Genomic DNA, 17,270 nt, shown 5'->3' on the forward strand with positions numbered 1-17,270 from the left:
TGCGGCTGAGGCGGACTGCGCCGCCGCCGCCGGGAAGCGCTTAGGCCGGGCGGGCCGCGCATGTGCAGGGTGTCAGCTCGTCTCCAGGTGCCCCGTGGGTAGCTGCTGTGCCGTGCTGTGGCAGCGGGTTGTGCGAATGGGTGTCTGGGGTGTTGGTTCCGGCTCTCCGGACCGGAGGGCTGCTTCTGGAGAGCCTGAGCCGACATCCCTGAGGGTATCGGGTGTCCCTCAGGTGGCCACCTGCCTACGTGCCATCGCTGTTTAGGCACCTTTGTTTTAGGTGGGGTGTTGTGTGGGGAGCTCGGCTTCAGATGGGGTGGTGTGCTTCTAGCAAGCAGCTTTTCCTGTTCAGGTGCGCAGCTCCTGTGTTTGAGGCAGAAGCTGGGTGTTGCAGTGGCCCTGCCTCCACAGCCCTGGGAGGACGAATGCCCCAGGTTGAGACAGCGTGTCCGAGCAAGCTTGGTTTTGGCTATAATGAATCACAACAGCCCAGGTCAGTGAAGAGGATTGACACTGCGTTGCGTTCAACAGGGAACAAGTATAATAATCCAAACCCAGAATGCGTGTACAGGGATGAAATGAGGGGGAGCGTGAAAAACCAGGTACTAACATAAATCTGTTGTTGTAAGTGCTCTGTACCTGTCCAAACAGTGTAATAAACCAGCTTATTAGAAAACCCCACCCTATTTACAGCTGCTCCCTGTTAGCAGCTTACAATACTGCTGGTTTTAGAAACATAAGTGTTTGCTCCGAGGCTGAGCTTGGTTTGGACATACCAGTTTGCAATCGTAAGAGATGTAGGTGTATTATAACTATCCCTGAGAGTAAAAGAAATCCCTCAAGGGATTTTCTCTTCCTGTGACTTCCATCATAGTAGTTCCATCATAGCACTACCAAGTGCTGCTTCTGCTGTGCTTTCTGCTGAGGTGCTCATGTTCCTTCATTACCTTTTGCCTGCTTTCATTGACTGGCCTACAGATTTATCCTCCCATTTCCCAGAATAAGCCCATACAGGACTTGGATGGAATTTAAGAAGTTAGACTCTAACTTAGCCAGCTGGCCTTTGCTTAGTTTTGTCTATAGTTAAAGGAAAGAAAGAGGTTCCCTCAGACATGAAGTGGAAGCACCGTGGGGTTTAGCTTCTTTAAACTTCATCTGGTGGGGTCACTCTTGCTTCACTGAGTGCAAGCAATAAGCAGGCTAACCCAGCCTAGTACCTAAAGTTAGCCGTCTTTCTCAGAGACCAGATCTGATATCTAAACACTGTTTAGAAAACAGATATTTGATTCCCTGATCTTCTCTCACTGAAGTAAGCTAATATGGACTGAAATGCAGGTGTACTGATCAGTGATACCAGCAAGTCTTGCTGTGGAAGGTAGTGGAGTCATTTTGCCAGTGGGTTTTCTTCAGATTTACAGCTTTTTCTGAACTAAGGCCACATAAACCTTTATAATTTCTCAGAAAGTTTGCTTTACCATTTCCTTTTCTCAGTCCAATTATCTCCATTGTTCCTCTATGGCATGAAAACCATAGCTGAACACCCACGTGTGATCTGGTAGGAAGAGCAGCATGGTCTGCACCCTTTTGAAGGTAACACTGACTTGGATGGCTGCAAGCTGCCCTGGGGGCCATCCCCTTTCAATTTTGCCGTGGTGAATGAAAACGCTGCTTTGCTGAGCTATCTGCTTGGTTCTGTGTTGGAGGTTGCTGCTCCTGCCACAGTTTCAGCAGAGGGAAATCAGGCCTGTACCTTCGCTGCTCCATTCTGCAATATATTTGATTTTAATGTGAAGAAGAATCTGCACAGGGATGCCAAAGTGGAAACTAGACTGTCTACAGTGTGGGCATGGTAGCAATTCCAGCAGAGATGCGTCACAAAACTCAGGAGTGGTCATGGGTCAAAGCCCTGGCATGGGCTGGGTCAAACCATTCTTTAAACCATCTGTTTTGTCCTAAGCTAAAACTGGTTGGAAGTGCAGAGCTGCCGAAGGTCTTTTACAGTTCTAAAGGAGCTTAGAATGAGCCATCTTGACTAGCAGCTAATGTAACTTCTTGAACTACCATTCTCATTGTCTGTGCTGTCACGAAGATCCCATAGGATAATACTTGGTTTTGTTAACTGCGTACCAAACACCATGCAAGGTTATGGATAATGTTAAAAATCTGAAGTTACTCACATAGTTGAACAGCCAGAGGAAAATGTGTGCAAGTCCTGCAGTAAAGCCTTTTGTCTATTTTATTTTATTCTACAAATAAAGACAACTGTCCATCATTAATGGAAAAAAATAATAGTTTGAGTTGTATATAGCATGAAACAGTAGTTCCCTTCACAAAAACATTTCTAGTTCATTAGTTTATTACAAAATATCCACTCACAAAAAAGCACAAGCACAATCTTTATACTTGTGAAATGAGTTGATATTTCATATACAAAATAATTTCCACATAGTTCCATATAATTTTATTTTATATAGAAATAGGTCATTATTACAACAGCTGTACAATACACTACTTTTTATTTTATAATTACATAAAATCTTTCTTAGAAACATATCAACAGAAAACATACAAAAAAAGCGAAAAGTGCATTTCTTTTTTTTTTTTTCCCCAAAGGAAAATTCAATCCTAAATGTTATAATGAAAGAGATATGTAATAGTCTGCAGCATCCCAAGTCAGTGGGCCAAAACACAGTGCATATTTCTCCGAGACTTGCAGTGGGTAAGTTCAGGTTGAAGAAGGATCCATGCTGTACTATCAGAGAGTTGCATGATTGTGTTCACAATCTGAGTTTTCCTTTGCAATCACAGTTCAGACAGAAAACAGTCCAGTGTGGGTTGTGGGTTTTTTTTGTTTGTTTTTCAGTAATGAAGAACAGTTAGGGTAAGCTGCATAATACTCTTCAGATTCTAAAACAAGGGTTATGAGCTATAGACCATCTTCACCAATGACTGGGCTTTCTCCTCCATTGGATGTGCTAATTTGGCCACAAGAATAAGGAAACAAACTTCTCTTTACAGAAAGTGCCTAGGTTTTGTCCTCTGTGCAGTTGTGCAAAATAATAACAATAATCATAATAAAAATAATCTCTTGTTCTCTCCTCAATAGACCTTTGATGCAGTGCTTTTCATACTCAAAAGAAGAACTGAAACAGTGAAGGCCAAGTACCTCATGAGTCTGTCAACAGTCTTTTGGAATTGCCAGATAGCTTTCAGAGCGACACGCCAAGACTGAACGCCTCCTCCCATGCACCCAAGAATGATGGAGGCTGCATAGGATAGTGTTCCTTTTCATTTTGCTCTCGCAGTACATACTGTGCTCACGAGACAGCACAAATTGAATCCAGCATGCCACAAATGCATTGTCCGTGGCAGTCTGCACTCTGTGACATACTTCTGTCATAGAGCTTTGAAAGAAATGCTTGTGCAAAAGAAGTACAAAGTCATTCTCTTCTGCCCCATGTGCCCATTGGTTAAAGCTAATCGTGCATTGATTGTGCTGGTGGGACTCTATCGCAGTGGCTGTGGTAAATTTGATGATTCTGGTAAGCTATTGCTTCTTCTTGATGTTAGTTGTTGCTGCTGTTGCTGCTGCTGTGTCTGGTGATACCCCATATTTCCTTGCTGTGGCGAGTAAGGTGGCAGGAGCAAAGAATCAGGTTGCTCATTGTGCAAAGAACTTGGTGTTTGCACCTACAGATAAAATAAAATTCATCGTGGTGTTCGATTCTTTCACATGTTAAAGATCTTCGTCCTCAATGTACAGGGTGCTTCAAAATACTACTAGTTTGCTGGCTTTTATTTCTGGGGCTGTTTCATGTGTGGCTAGCTTACCTAATGCTAGAAGGAATGGACATAAATAGCAACAAAGAGCATTACAATCAGGCATTGAGAAAGATTTTCTAATAGGAGTGCACTGCCTAGGATTTGCAGGTTATCCTGAAAAGCCTGTTTAGGAACAGGGTGGGTGAAAGTGCCAGAAATGACACAGATGATAGAAGTGAAACAGAAATGAAACAGAGAATCCCTGTGTACCTCACACTGTCCCTTCTAGCCCTTCCTTTTTGTGAGTTTATAGTAGGGTGTGAACTTGCAGATGTGAAGTCAATGTGAATTTTGCAGATGCTTTTATTGGGAACGGCATCTCCCATAGTTTTTCATTAATTCTCAGCTATGATAAGGGTTTCATTTCAATAACAAGAGTTTAATCATTTGAGGTTGATGATACTCTTTCAGTGATACCACTGGATATGTGATCAGGTTTTATAGACTCAGTTCAGCTCTTTTGAATTAATAGAGACAACTCATTTCCCTCTTCCCCTTTAGAATGTGTTGAATTAGGTCAAAAAGAAAGTATTTTTACATCTTCAAATCACCTGGTTCTTCTAGGCAATGTGCTTCAGCTTATCTTCTTTGCCTTGTGGAGCTGAGATGTTTAAATATATTAATTTACTGCAGGGATCCATACCTGATCCAGATCTCATTTTATGTCAATACTGGTAATTAAAAATCATTTTTCTGACTTGTAAACTAAGCAAATTTACCAAATAAAGAGTACAGAATAAATCCTAAGGCAGCAATTTTCTCCATCTAGAAATACACTTTAAATATATCCAGGATAATCTGATTATGTTTCCAATGCACAGAATCAGTAATTTTGCTTTTAAATATTCTGATGGTTCTCACTGCTCCCTTGCTGTACTGGAAGGGTACATGGCACTGTGGCAGTGTCTCGCATGTTTCAGTACCTCTAATTTCAGGCTCCCACTGAAACCTGAGGCCCTGTTTGGGGCCTTCTTTGTCCTACCCTACCTGCAGGTAGCGTTGTTGCTGATGCTGTTGGTGCTGGAGTTGCATAGGTGGCAGAGAGGATGGCTGGGAAGGAGGTGTAGTGGCGAACCCTTGGTTTAACACTGCTTGTCCCATCAGTATGATTGGAGAGCTGCTGCTGGAAGTCTGCACTTCCAGACTTTGAAAGATTTGTTGGGTTTGGGAATACCTGTGGAAGAAAGAAGCGAAACAGTCAAGAACAAACTGTTGAAAGCAGAGGTCTTCTCTTAAGGTAGGGATGGAAGTCCCTAGTCTTCATGAGTAATTCCTAATAAAGGATTCCAGTTCTTGGGACCTGCTAATATAAATGATGGCACCATTGGCGGCACTGTTTTCCCCTTAATCTGTGCATGAGCTGGACTTGGAGAGCACAGTACATCTTGCCTCCAAATACAGACCACAGTTTAGATTTATTGAAGATTCTGGTTTATACAAGTCTTCAGCCACAGCATTCACATTGCAGGTTCATTAAGCCAAACGGCCTTTGATTCTGTGTTAATATGCTGAGCTCTGAACTACAGTGAGAGAGAAGTAAATACACCCCCATTCTGCTGCCTGTGCTCCCCTACGACTGCCCATGGGGAGGGTCACACTGTAGGAACTGAAGAAGCCTCTAGAAGTCCTCTGGGGTTAGGGATGGGACAGAAACAAAATACTTGGCTCCTCTTGCCAGCCTGCTTTTGCATAGCAGTACGTAAAATATGTGTTGTTTTGTAGGAGCTCGGGGGCAGAACCACAGTGGAGCTTTTGCCAACCCAGCCTCGTTCTGTTTGTCCTCTAATGGGTGATGAGATCATAGTGTGGCGTGTGTTCACTCAACAGCTGTTCAACATTAGGGGTTAGTCAGAAATGCTGCAGTTCGGGTTCTTGTACTAGGATGTGAGCTCCTAAGAAAGGGTCCTGTGAGTCAGGAAGTCTATGTGAACTGGGAGATGTGCCTTTGCAGATCAGGCCTCTTTTACTGAGATGCTTAAAAGCAGATCTAAAATGCTGTGTATTTAAGGTTGACAAATGTGTCTCAAGATACTCTTAAACAGGAACAGCGATGTTTAAAAAAACAAAGTACTAAATACATACTTTTCCAAGGTAACACGCAGAATTACTTTTAAAGTAATTACATGTGAACAGTTGCCTATTATTTTAGCAGGTCATCATTAAGTACAGTGACAAAAAAACAGCTAAATAAAAAAAAATGCATATTCCAATCAATGTTTTCTGCTTTCTTCATCTGAGTCTTGAGGCGGCAAACAACTGAGATGGTTTGTTCAGCAGCTTTTCCAGGTGCGCTCAGGTGCAGGAGCCTGTTGATTCTTTCTCCTTACCGGCCTTACACTGGTGCCTCACTGTCCATTGAGCACGGTGTTCTCAGCGCTGGTATTTCAACCCGGCCAAGGCAGCAGGTTGGAACTACATGAGTTTTAAGGTACCTTCCAGCCCAAACTATTCTGTGATGGTGATTCAATGAAAAATTCCCCCAGCCTTGGCTTGTTGAAATGCTGCTGTGTGCCCCTCTGTCATCCTTCCTGATGTGACCAGGCAGGGTAAGGCTGACCCTGACACCGGAAGGCAGGTTCAGCATAGTAACACTTAGTCATTTAACTAAAGAAGGCTTATTTCTGCTCAAAAGCAACTTTGATGTTCTATCTTTGACAAGTCACATACTTAGCCTGGGATCCCGCCATGCTGAGGTCTGAAGGGTGTCTTGCGTTACAGGACCCAGGCATCATGGGCTGAATGGGCTGGCTGAGCAACAGTCTGGTGTGTGGAAAAAAGAAAAAACAACATTGCTGTAACAGAAGGATCACATGAATCCCACATTTTGAAGAGAGAAATAGGGCGCTTTCATAGGTACGGCACGGGGCTAAGTATGAGGAGGCCTAACCTAAACTCCTAGCTGTGCTGGGCATCCTGAGTGATGCAAACTGGGGGCTGGGACAGCACATGCCCTCCCTGGTGATGTGCGTGCCTCGCTGTGAGGCTGGGTGCTAGGATTTTAGAAAAGCGGGATTTCTTTTTCTGCTGTTGGTGGGAATGGCTTGTGTTTTGAGTTCTGAGTATCATCACATTATTTTTTGGGTTCCCATGTCTAGTTGGATGCCGAGGTGGATCCTTCCCCACGTACCCAGGGTAGCCTGAGACAGCGGAGGGAAAGCGGAGTCATCCCACCACCCTGGGGCTGGGGGGCCGGAGGAAGCGCGGCCACGCCGAATCCAACCCGGGTGCAGCAGGGCTCCCCATGCGCAGCGGCCGGGGCCGGGCAGGGTCGGGTCGTACCTGAGCTGCTGGTCGTGGCTGCAGCCGGGGGCGGGCGGACCGGCAGGGGGCGCCGCAGGGCCGTCGGCGGCGGGTGCCGCTGCGAAGGGCGGGGGAGCGGCGCGGGGGGGGCGGCCGCCTCCAGGGGCCAGCTCCGCGCTCCTCGGCGCCTTCGGGCCCTGGAAGAGAGCGGGGAAACAGAGAGCAGAACTCGAGCAATGCCGTGACCGCTTCAGTGGGCGCTGAAAGCAGCGGTCACCGCCGGCAATGCCTGGCGGCGCGTCCGCACGGCTGCTGTCAACGCGCGAGAAGTGACGCATCCCCACCGGTTCTTCTATACCTGAGCGCTGCAAAAGCAAAGCTGGCCTGGTCGTGCCGTGAAGCAGTGTAGGAGACAAACGACACCCCATGAAGTCATAGGCAAATTTAGGGGTTATTAGCACTGCGATAAAAGCCCAGTGATGGGAATATATCTTATTAGAGAAAAAAAAAAAAAGGTGTTTTTTCCCCTATTTATAATATGGATGCAGTTTTAATTTTAATAAGTTGTTATAATAGAGGTTAAAAGCTACAGTGGAGGGGTCTGAAGATAATGATGCAGCTATGTTTGCCACGTGCTCCGGGAGCAGAAATAGGAGCTAAGGTTTCTGTGAAGGCAGGTACAACAGGTGGGTGGAAGAGCAAACACTGGAAATGCTGAGAAACGGCAATCAGAAATAAAATCGTCCCATGCCAGACCTACTGGCCTTCACAGACCTCAGTTCCTACTGACTGAGGCTGAAATCTATTCCCCCGTGCAGGAATCTGTGATACTCAACAACCTGTGGGTCTCACATGAATCTCAATGTATTCTACCTGCGTGCCACCACAGCAGACAGGTTTTGCTGTGTTGGTGGCATCCAACTGGATTTAAGAAGCAAGCAGGGGTAAAACATATTTTGAGAGATCACACTGCCAACACTGCTATTGCTGGTTTCCGGTGTTGTCAGTCAGGTTTATTTCAGGATCAATGGAAGAATAGTAAGTTACCTGCACCTTTTGTATGCCCCCCTACTCAGTTTTCAAGCTGAAGCAGCTACTCAAGTAACCCGCTTGGCCGAGGTTTTAAAACAGGGTTTTAAGGTGAAGTAAATGCTGTAGGGGGACCCTTCATATAGGCTGGCCTTATATAAGAGAATAGGGAAGGAAAGGCAAAGGCACACGCAGAGGCCTTGACATGCTTTTACTTGCTTTCTTAATAACAGCTCGATGTCTTCTTTGCATATAAATGCTTCTCTATTTAAAGAAATTATTACCTGGCTCGATATCACACTTGCTTCTCTCAGTGCTTGCTGGTTCACTGTTTGTGAAGATGCAATTTGCCCTTGAAGTTGAGGACTGGGGACAAGCTGCTGCTGAGCAATGGCCCCTCTCCTCTGCTGTAGCTGTTGTGGCTCCAGCTGCTGAGTATTGCTAAAACTCAGAGACACCGTCGGTTGCTGTAGGAACATCTGGAAAAGAAGGGGGGAGGGTTTATTTACATAGCACAGCTGTCTTTGATAACAAAGGTGACAGAATTATATCCAAAGATATATTCTGAAATGAAGTTATCACATTTCTGGATTCACTATGCATTTACTGTAACTGGAAATCACCTATCTTTCCTGCATTAACAGTTCTGCTGTGCCTATTTTCTTGGTTTCTTGTTGTGCAGGTGCATTCACTACTCTTGCAGTGTGTCCTGAAGGTACAAGTCCTCTCTCTGGGGGGCAGGCGCAGCCCTTGTAAGAGTGGTTCACTATACATTGACCACGTTCTGGGGCATCCTGACCAGAGAAAAGAGAGTAACTCCATGGTTTCTCAGCCCTCTCATTTCTCCTTTCAAAAAATCAGCCTGTCTTTCAGACAGGGCTGTCTCTGAATGTGTCTCTGGAAATTCAACACCTGACATACAGTTGGGCTGTGGGACGTTTTTAATGAGGCCACAGGCAGGCCAGAGCTCTCCGTGTTGAATGGCTGTGTCCTTATCATTGAGAAGATGTGTAAACAGACAGTCACTGTCATTTATCTGATTTCCTGTCAGGTAACTGTCACCTGATGTTCTTCCTAACTGTGCCATGCATTTGACTTGTGCAAAAGGGCTAGCAGCTCCTCTGTAAATGTTCCTGTAAATTATATACGCTCCATTCTTGCATTGCATGACGGAGCTTTCTTCTTTAAAAGTTGCAGGGCTTGGAATTTTTGCTTTTTGAGGGCTATTTCTTTTGTTATAGCTGTACAGCGGAAAAAGACATCTTTTATAACTATGAATTATTAATTCTACAAGCTGTCTTTGCAGTATTTTGAACCGAGCCTTTTGCCACCAAGCACTATACGGAAGTACGCATCCCACGTAGTTGAAGGCATTTTTGGATCTGATTCTGATTCCACACCATTGCTACATGTGTGGAACTCCATTAATCTAAGCGGAGCTACTTAGGGTTTAAATGAAATCAAAATCAGAATTATTCTCTTCATTATTCATCGATCAGTCTCATGCCTGAGGTACACTCAATAATTAGTACACCTTTCTGCAGCTTATTGCTATATTAACAATTCCCTAAACTATCATGTCCCCTCTAATTTTTCTTGGAAAGAAAACCCATTCCTTTCTCCAAAGGACAATGCATTGCTTTTCTTTGCATAAGTGTGGGTTGATCCATCATGTCTGTACTTACTTGCCTAGCTTTTAAAACATAGGTTTTATTTAAATATGATAATTTTAAAAATTAATTTCTGCATGACAAGGTTTTACTCAGAAAAAAAGGTACAGTCAAAGCTTACATTAATCAGCTGGGAGAGGGGGGCAATTAAGGGAAATGTTAATGGACCCAAAGCAACAGCTTGTTTCAGGTGCTGTAGGCTAACTACAGCTCAAAGATGTCTGATCGAAATAAATGGGTCAAGTAACAGAGTTGTGGCTGCTCGCAGCAGGTCTGAAACTAGCTCTGAGCTCTGAGTTTTCTTTTGAAAACGCTGCTCAGTGAGTTTGAAGCCATTACATATCAGAAAGACAGATGGTCTCACAACTTCTGCCAAGTAAATAGGTCTTATTATGAATAAATCAGACAAATTATGAAAATTCATTTTCTTGTTTATTTTCTGTATATAGAAGCTCAGCTTTGGACGTGTTTAGTAAATGAACTCACTTGATTAACTCTAGCAATGAAACTGATTGACATTGATATGAAACCCGATATAAAACATTTGATATAAAGTTCAGAACAGGTAAAGCAAATAGTGTATTTCAAAAATGTGATGGGGAGTACAAGCCTACTTGTACTGAAGCCTACTAGTGCTGGCCAGATCACTGCAAGGTCTTAACCTTTAGGAAGATTATCTCAAGTGTCCTTCTGATTTGTGGTGCACAGCACTGGAGAAATAACTGAGTTCATCCAGTGCAAAATTAACATCTATCACTGTGAATGTCAGGCAGTGTGTGAACTTGCAGCGAACAACTTACTTTGCAGGGACCTGCCTGTGTGCATGTCTCACTTGCAGATGAAGGCCAAGGAACTTATCCTTGAAAGAAAGCAGAGTAACCTACTTTGCAATTACCAGAGTGTGCCACTGGGTAAGAGCGTGCACAGTTAATAGTTGGCAGCTAACACACTCTAAATTTACAACCAAGCTTATCCCAGTAAACCAGTTTTGTTTGTTCCTGTGTTCATATCCTGAGAGGGCTCTGATTGTTTCATACCTGGGGACCCTCTTTTCCATTATAATGGCCAAAGCAGCATTATTACCATCTGAATACAAATGCCCTGGAAAAAACAAGCTGAGGGCAGGAAGCAATGGTGCCATTTAACCTGTGTCTCTGCAGAACTGGAAAACTCAAGGTGCCTCATCAAAACAAGAATTAACCCAAAAGAGGTTGGAAGCATGGAATTTCTACCTGTCTACCTAAGCCTAAAAGCAAGAACATGCTTCATTTGTACAAAATTTAACCATGTTTTTTTCATAATGTGCCCTATTTTTGTGATAGTCCTGCCTGAATTCCCCTGAAACACTGAAATCTGTCGGCTTTAAGTATCAACAGAAACTCTCTAATAGAGATTGAAATTTTGCCCAGTCTTAAGCAAATCCAAGTAGATAAATTAGCAGCCCCCTAACTGCGTTGCTGCTAACGACATGTCTCATGGCTGATTTTGCGGACTGCAAGGTCAGTGAAGCATCTTACAAATATTTTTTAATTGGCCAGCTTGTTAACATAAGCAGCAAAGCAGCAAAGGAAGGGAGGGACTTTCTGACACTGCTGCCCCCTCATTCCAAGTTAGACGGTCCCTACACAGCTAATGGGTGAATCACATTGGCAAGACATCGTGAGGAAAACGGCTGTCTGACTCTACCTGTCCTTTGGATAATCAGGGCATTATAGCCTTCGGGCTCATCGTTACAGGCATCAAGACTCTTTATGTGAAATACGTGAAGATAAGAAGCACAGCACTGGGGAACTGAGATTCGTGGATTTTGAAGGGAGCCTGGTTTGCAAATGATAGGTGGCTGTAGATGGTCTCGTTTGTAGTTCTTGCAGGCTGATCAGGCTCAGCCCTTCTGCCTTCCACCACATCCACAATTCATTAGCTAGACTGTTCAAATCTGGAGCAGACACAGCATCCTTCAGACTTCTGAGGTTACTCTTGCTGCTCTTGTCCTTCACACTTTGGTTTGTCAGGAAAAGCAGTAATAGGGATTTAATGGGGTTTTGAACACTTTTGTTCAGGGCCCACAAACCTCCTGCTAGTTTCATCTTTCATCACACAAGGCTCTTGGAAATACTTTCTGATGCAGACTACTGTGCTCAACATCTGTCCAATTGGGAAAGTGTTTCTTGGTGGACTGCGGTACTGCAGTTTTGAAGATCCCTGAAGGGAATGGAAATGGGGCTTAATTCTCCACAGAGCAACCTGTACAACTTCTGTGTGGAAGTGAATGAACCAGTGGGGAAGATATGTTAATAAATCAGCTAATGAGGGAACACTGGAGAACACTTCCCCCTTTTCAGACAGCCTGCGGCACTCCTCCATGCTTACAGCTCTTCCTCGCAGAATATTAAAGAGACCAGAAATGTGCTTGATAGTAATCTCACCTGTTTGCTATTATGCTTTGTAGCTCTGATAATAGACACAGATCAATGTCTGCAGACATCCAGCTCCCTGAATGATGAAAATACGTGCTGCAAAGCACATGGTTGGATTTCTGATTTAAGTTTACTCCTCATTGCTTGTGAGTCACGAAGGTGCTCCTTGCAAAAGTGTGAATCTTTCTTTTGAGTTGCCCCTAGCCAAATAAAGACAAAGCTAACTCCTGGTCTCTCTCTATCCTTACAAACAGCACAGTAAATTCTTTGTGCTTGTTTGTTTATTTAACCTAGAGAAACTGGGGGAAGGAAGAGGCCCTGACCCTGAGTCAGTGTGACCACTCACATCTCGTTGCCTTGTTTGATTGCTCTAAGGACACTGAAAGGCACTCAGACTATGGAGGATGACCCTCCCCATCCAGCATTGCCCCTGCAGGCAGATGTGCAGCCCCTGTGTTTCTGAGCTGCCCTCCATTCCCCCTGCCTCTCAGTTCTGCTGGGAAATGGTTAGTACTGACACTAGAGAACTTGTACTGGTCTGAAAAGACTTGGTCCAACCTGATACAGTCTTCATGAGGCAGAGGATCACCCAAGTGGGGTATCTCAGAGCTACAAACTGGTATGGGGAGGGCAGTACAGAACTACCAACCATTTACCCACTGGGCCTCCTTTTCTCTCTGCTTGAGCTCCCTATGAGCATATCTGACAATCTGTCCTGTGGTCGTTGGGTTATTAAATGCACTTCAGTGCATATAGGAGACAACTTTCTAAAAATAAAATCAGTTTCCTGCATATAAGAATGTGCTCTGATCTTCTATTTTTGCCTGAATTATACATTAACAAAAAAAAAAAAAGATGAGTGTATGTGACTGTTGAAGGCTTCACCAGGAGCGAGTAATGGTTTTCACCCAATTAAAAAGAAAAGAAGTGAGAATATCACGTCTCTTGATATTCATAATAACAATAATAGCTTTCAGACACATGACATGATTCTGAACTGAAGGCCAGTTAATTGCAGAGAAACTTTCCCTTCCCATTAATCAAAATCAGTACAGAACCGATAGAAGAAATGCACTGAAGTTAAACCTGGTCTACTCATATGCTTATATAGCACCAGGAACAGGGAGTCCTAGTTTTGGGATCCACCATTGCTATTTTGTGTAACAGCAGTGCACATGCAGCAACTTAAGTGGCAAAGTTTCTAATTTGGCTTCAGTGATCCCTAATTGCCTAAACATACAATCCCAATTTGTTTTAATATGCGAAACTGCACTTCACAGATGCTGACTATGGGTGAAAGTCTATTTCTGTGGAAGTCAGGAGCAAAATTCCACTGACTTCATCACGTCCCAGGTTTTCATCTGGTGCTTAAAATGTTCTTTGAGACATTTGTTTGTGCGACAGAGCTTGCCTTCTAAAAACATCTTGTTAGTACAGTATTCACAGTGGTCCCCAATGCAGCATTTCAAACAAGGGTGATTTAACCTGGCATCTATAGTTAAATTACGAGAAACATAGTAGTAATCATCCCACATCCAGAAAACTTGCATAAAACTGGATAATTTGTCCATTTGTCATTAAATAAAACCAGCAGTATCCTGAACTTCCTATTATTTCTGAGGTTTGCTAGACAGAAGAGGTTGTGCAAAGCAGATACTGTACTTGGTGAATTCTAGCTCTGTGTCGGAGGTATTAGAGGCTGAGTAGTCAGCTTCACCCTAAAGGCTTAAGCTGGTCCAGTGAAGAACAAATTCAGACCCCTCCCAGGTGTGAACAAATGATCATCAAGCAGAGGTTTGGGTTTTTTAATGTGACAAGGAAATGAACCTGATGTGCTCTGTATCTGGGCTGGGGTAGGGTCAGGAAAACAGGGAGTGATGAATGAAAGAGATGAGCACTGCCTAAAGGAGGGCTGTTGGCTAAGAAACAGCTGGACAGACAAGATACCGAGCACAAGTAATACCAACATGAAGCAAGCAGTGACTGGGTGGAAGCTGATGAACTGGAAAGGCATAATAATTGGCAAGCCTGAACTTGAATGTTTTTCTACTACAGCTGCTCAGTCTGAAGACTCAGTAAACAAAGTATTAAAATGGTACTGTAACAGACCCAACTTCTCATCCTAAGGTTGAGGTATTTCTTCCTTCACTTCTTTCAGAGAGCTCTTAAATCTTTCTAGGCATAGGTTACTCAAGGGGCTTTCAGAGGGTAACATCCTCATTCAAATGAGCTGGTTTCCACATGTCCAGATTTTCTGGACTCTGGAGCTAATTTTAAGTTGCCAACCCTATCAACAGCCACATGAGAGAGGATGCTTTTCTATGTCTCTCTCATCAGTAGCGTACCTGTATGCTGGAGTCCTGGACCAGGCAAAGCTGCTCCTGTATCTTCTGGAGCTCCTCCTGCTGCCACCGGATGTTGGCCTGCAGGATCCGGGTGCGCTGCTCTAGCTGGTCCTTGATGGTCTGGAACATGCTGAACTGTGCCGAGAACTAGAAAGAAAGAAGTGGGAGAAAAATCAGTCATTATAATACAAACAGACCTCAATAAACATTGATTTGTAAGAAGTTATTGTTTCTTCATTGTAAAGAACAGCCAAAGGAATAGAAGATGTGTTTGTAACATACTAACATCTAGGCAGAGATAAATCTGTGTATTTTCAATTTTATGCACATATATATTAAATGTTAGAATGTTCTGCTTACAACTGACCCTGTTCTGTTAGGGAATTATCAGAAGGACTGTTTTTTGAGAGTATGCTACTTTAAAATATCAAGAACATCTTAACTGGAGAGCAAATCATAGAATTGTAGAATCAAAAAGGCTGGAAAAGACCTTTAAGATCACCAAGTCCAACCATTACCCCAGGACTGCCAAGACCACCACTAAACCATGTCACTGAGGGCCTCATCTAAATGGTTTTTGAACACTTCCAGGGGTGGTGACTCCACCACTTCCCTGGGCAGCCTGTTCCAATGCCTGAACACCCTTTCAGTGAAGGAATTTTTCCTAATATTCAGTCTAAACCTCCCTGGCACGGCTTGAGGCCATTACTGCTTGTTGTATTGCTTGTTACTTGGGAGAAGAAACTATCCCCCACCTCACTAAAACCTCCTTTCAGGTAGTTGTAGAGAGCAATAAGGTTCCCCCCCCCAAGCCTTCTCTTCTCCAGACTAAATAACCCCAGTTCCCTCAGCCACTCTTCATAAGACTTCAGTGCATTATTTCTATTAGACTGTAGTTTGGAGCCCTTATGGCATAGCTGTATATTCTGGACATGTTTTACTTACACTTTCCTTTTTCCCCACTGAAATAGCAATGCTGCAATACTTTATTCTGCTGATGACTTACTGTAGCATCACGTAACAGCTGACCACAATAAACAATTCCTAGATTTCTACAGCTGAGTAGTAGTCAATCTACAAAGGAATGCTCATTAAGCTATTTTTTTATGTGATGTAAAATGAATAGCTCAGCTCAGTGGGAGAAAGGCTGCTCTAAATAATAGTATAAAATGGAGATCAGTAATCAGCGTGAGGAAGAAAGTGCAGCCTTCAGTAGCAGCAGTACCTGCCACTACAGGGAATCATTCAAGAAGTGCGGAGGGGACTAACACAGCAATAAATTCTTAGTTTTATTTGGTGTTCTTGGGTATGATTCAAAGTCCACCCAAGTTAATTATTATTTTAATAGGTTTTGGAGTAGTTGCTTTGCATGAGCTCATATTCCAAAAGTAAAAAGCAGTCTTTGGAAAAATACAAAACACTTCAAAAGATCTGTGAGCTTTTCTGTAATTGAGGCACCCAAGACCTCTCTGAAAATATGTGGTGCTGTGAGGGTCCAGGCTAAAGAAAATGAATAATTTTGCTGTGACTTAAAAATGATGCTCCATTCCTTGGTTGTTCCAGTGGCCCTGCGCTAGCACCTTGCTGCTCCATGGAGGTGAACTGGCCTACAGCATTTCTGGCTTTTTCGCCAGGAAAACAAAAACGGTAGGAAGAAGGGAATTATGGAGTACTCTAGTGCTAGTAACGCTGTATAGTTAAGTGAAATTTCTGGCTACTTAGAGGAATCTAAATGTGACTGATCTGATTTGTACAATGTCAAGTTAAATACTTGAAAGTACCTTCACATTCCCTCCAGCAAAGCTGAAATCTCCAATGGCCTTTAGGTGAGAAAGGGCAAGAACTTCAGAGGGTTTGTTTCTATTTACCAGGTGGAGAGCAGCTTTCCAGCATAGTCTGGGAGGTCACTGCACAAAGAATGGTGACAAGGTGGAAGGGAGTTTCATGGCCATCCTGGTTAGGGAGGAGAAAGGGCTGCTAAGGTGGCACGTGCAGCTGTGGCTAGGAGATGCCCTCAGAGCCCACTTCGGTGGCAGAGGTTAGGGTTAGGCAAGTGCCTGCCGCTTGTGCCATCTGCCCAAGGAGATAATGTGAGCACTTCGCCTCTGGTGCTGTGATTCACGTCACTTTTGCCTTCAAACAGCAGCAACAAACAGCAGCACTGTCATCTGCAACCCCATCCTCTCCCAGAGCAGAAAAATGGTGTCAAACCTCCTGAAGGGAAGTTTGTGTTACTTCTTTTTGATGTTAAAGGGGAGAAGTCAGAGCAGGGTCTCTCTCTCTTTCTAGTCCATTTATAAGGTATTAAACTCTGGAATGGATGAGTGGAAACCTCTGATGTTTGGGAACAAGGACAAGAGACCCAAAGGAGCAGCTGGTGCTGCTTGTTGTAGCGTGACTCTGTGTTTCTGAAGAATCCCAGGGACCCTGATTTTAGGAATGGTATGATGCTATGTAGCAACGTCTTGTTTAGATGAGATGCAGCTAATTCCTGCCTTAACCTGACTGCATAGGAGGAATCTTTAAAAGGCAACCTAATTCTCCCTATATGACCTGTTAGTGAGGGCTACTCTTAAGTCTTTAAAAGGGTCCTTATCAGAAAGGAATTAAAAGCAATTTTAGCCAAAAGCTTCATTTTATCTGCCTGGCTTGCTGACAGTAGATTTTTCATTACTGTGTGAACTCCTTGAAGGCACTTTGGGAGAGGAACCCAATTTTCTTCAATTAACAAATGTAAGGAATTTTAT

At 43.7% G+C, this 17,270-nt stretch overlaps 1 protein-coding gene across 7 annotated transcripts in view; it reads right to left on the reverse strand.

Moving 5' to 3' along the window:
• Nucleotides 1-2,213: 2,213 nt before the first annotated feature.
• NPAS2 (neuronal PAS domain protein 2) overlaps nucleotides 2,214-17,270 on the reverse strand; it is a 104,578-nt gene continuing 89,521 nt past the window's right edge. For 5 of the 7 annotated variants that reach the window (XM_062607005.1, XM_062607006.1, XM_062607003.1 and 2 more), the window contains 6 exons: nucleotides 14,524-14,670; nucleotides 8,376-8,570; nucleotides 7,102-7,259; nucleotides 6,490-6,582; nucleotides 4,810-4,996; nucleotides 2,214-3,690 (listed from right to left, as the gene is read on the reverse strand). In XM_062607005.1, the coding sequence (XP_062462989.1) occupies nucleotides 3,508-3,690; nucleotides 4,810-4,996; nucleotides 6,490-6,582; nucleotides 7,102-7,259; nucleotides 8,376-8,570; nucleotides 14,524-14,670 (963 nt within the window). In that variant the 3' untranslated portion in view covers nucleotides 2,214-3,507. Of the gene's footprint in view, nucleotides 3,691-3,732; nucleotides 3,838-4,809; nucleotides 4,997-6,489; nucleotides 6,583-7,101; nucleotides 7,260-8,375; nucleotides 8,571-14,523; nucleotides 14,671-17,270 lie in introns of those variants that run through there. The other 2 variants (XM_062607007.1, XM_062607010.1) reach the window with 2 other exon arrangements.

Source organism: Pezoporus occidentalis, unplaced genomic scaffold (assembly GCF_034315485.1).
Source record: "Pezoporus occidentalis ecotype Australia unplaced genomic scaffold, CSIRO_AGI_Poc_V1 ctg99, whole genome shotgun sequence".
NCBI classification, from domain to species: domain Eukaryota; kingdom Metazoa; phylum Chordata; class Aves; order Psittaciformes; family Psittacidae; genus Pezoporus; species Pezoporus occidentalis.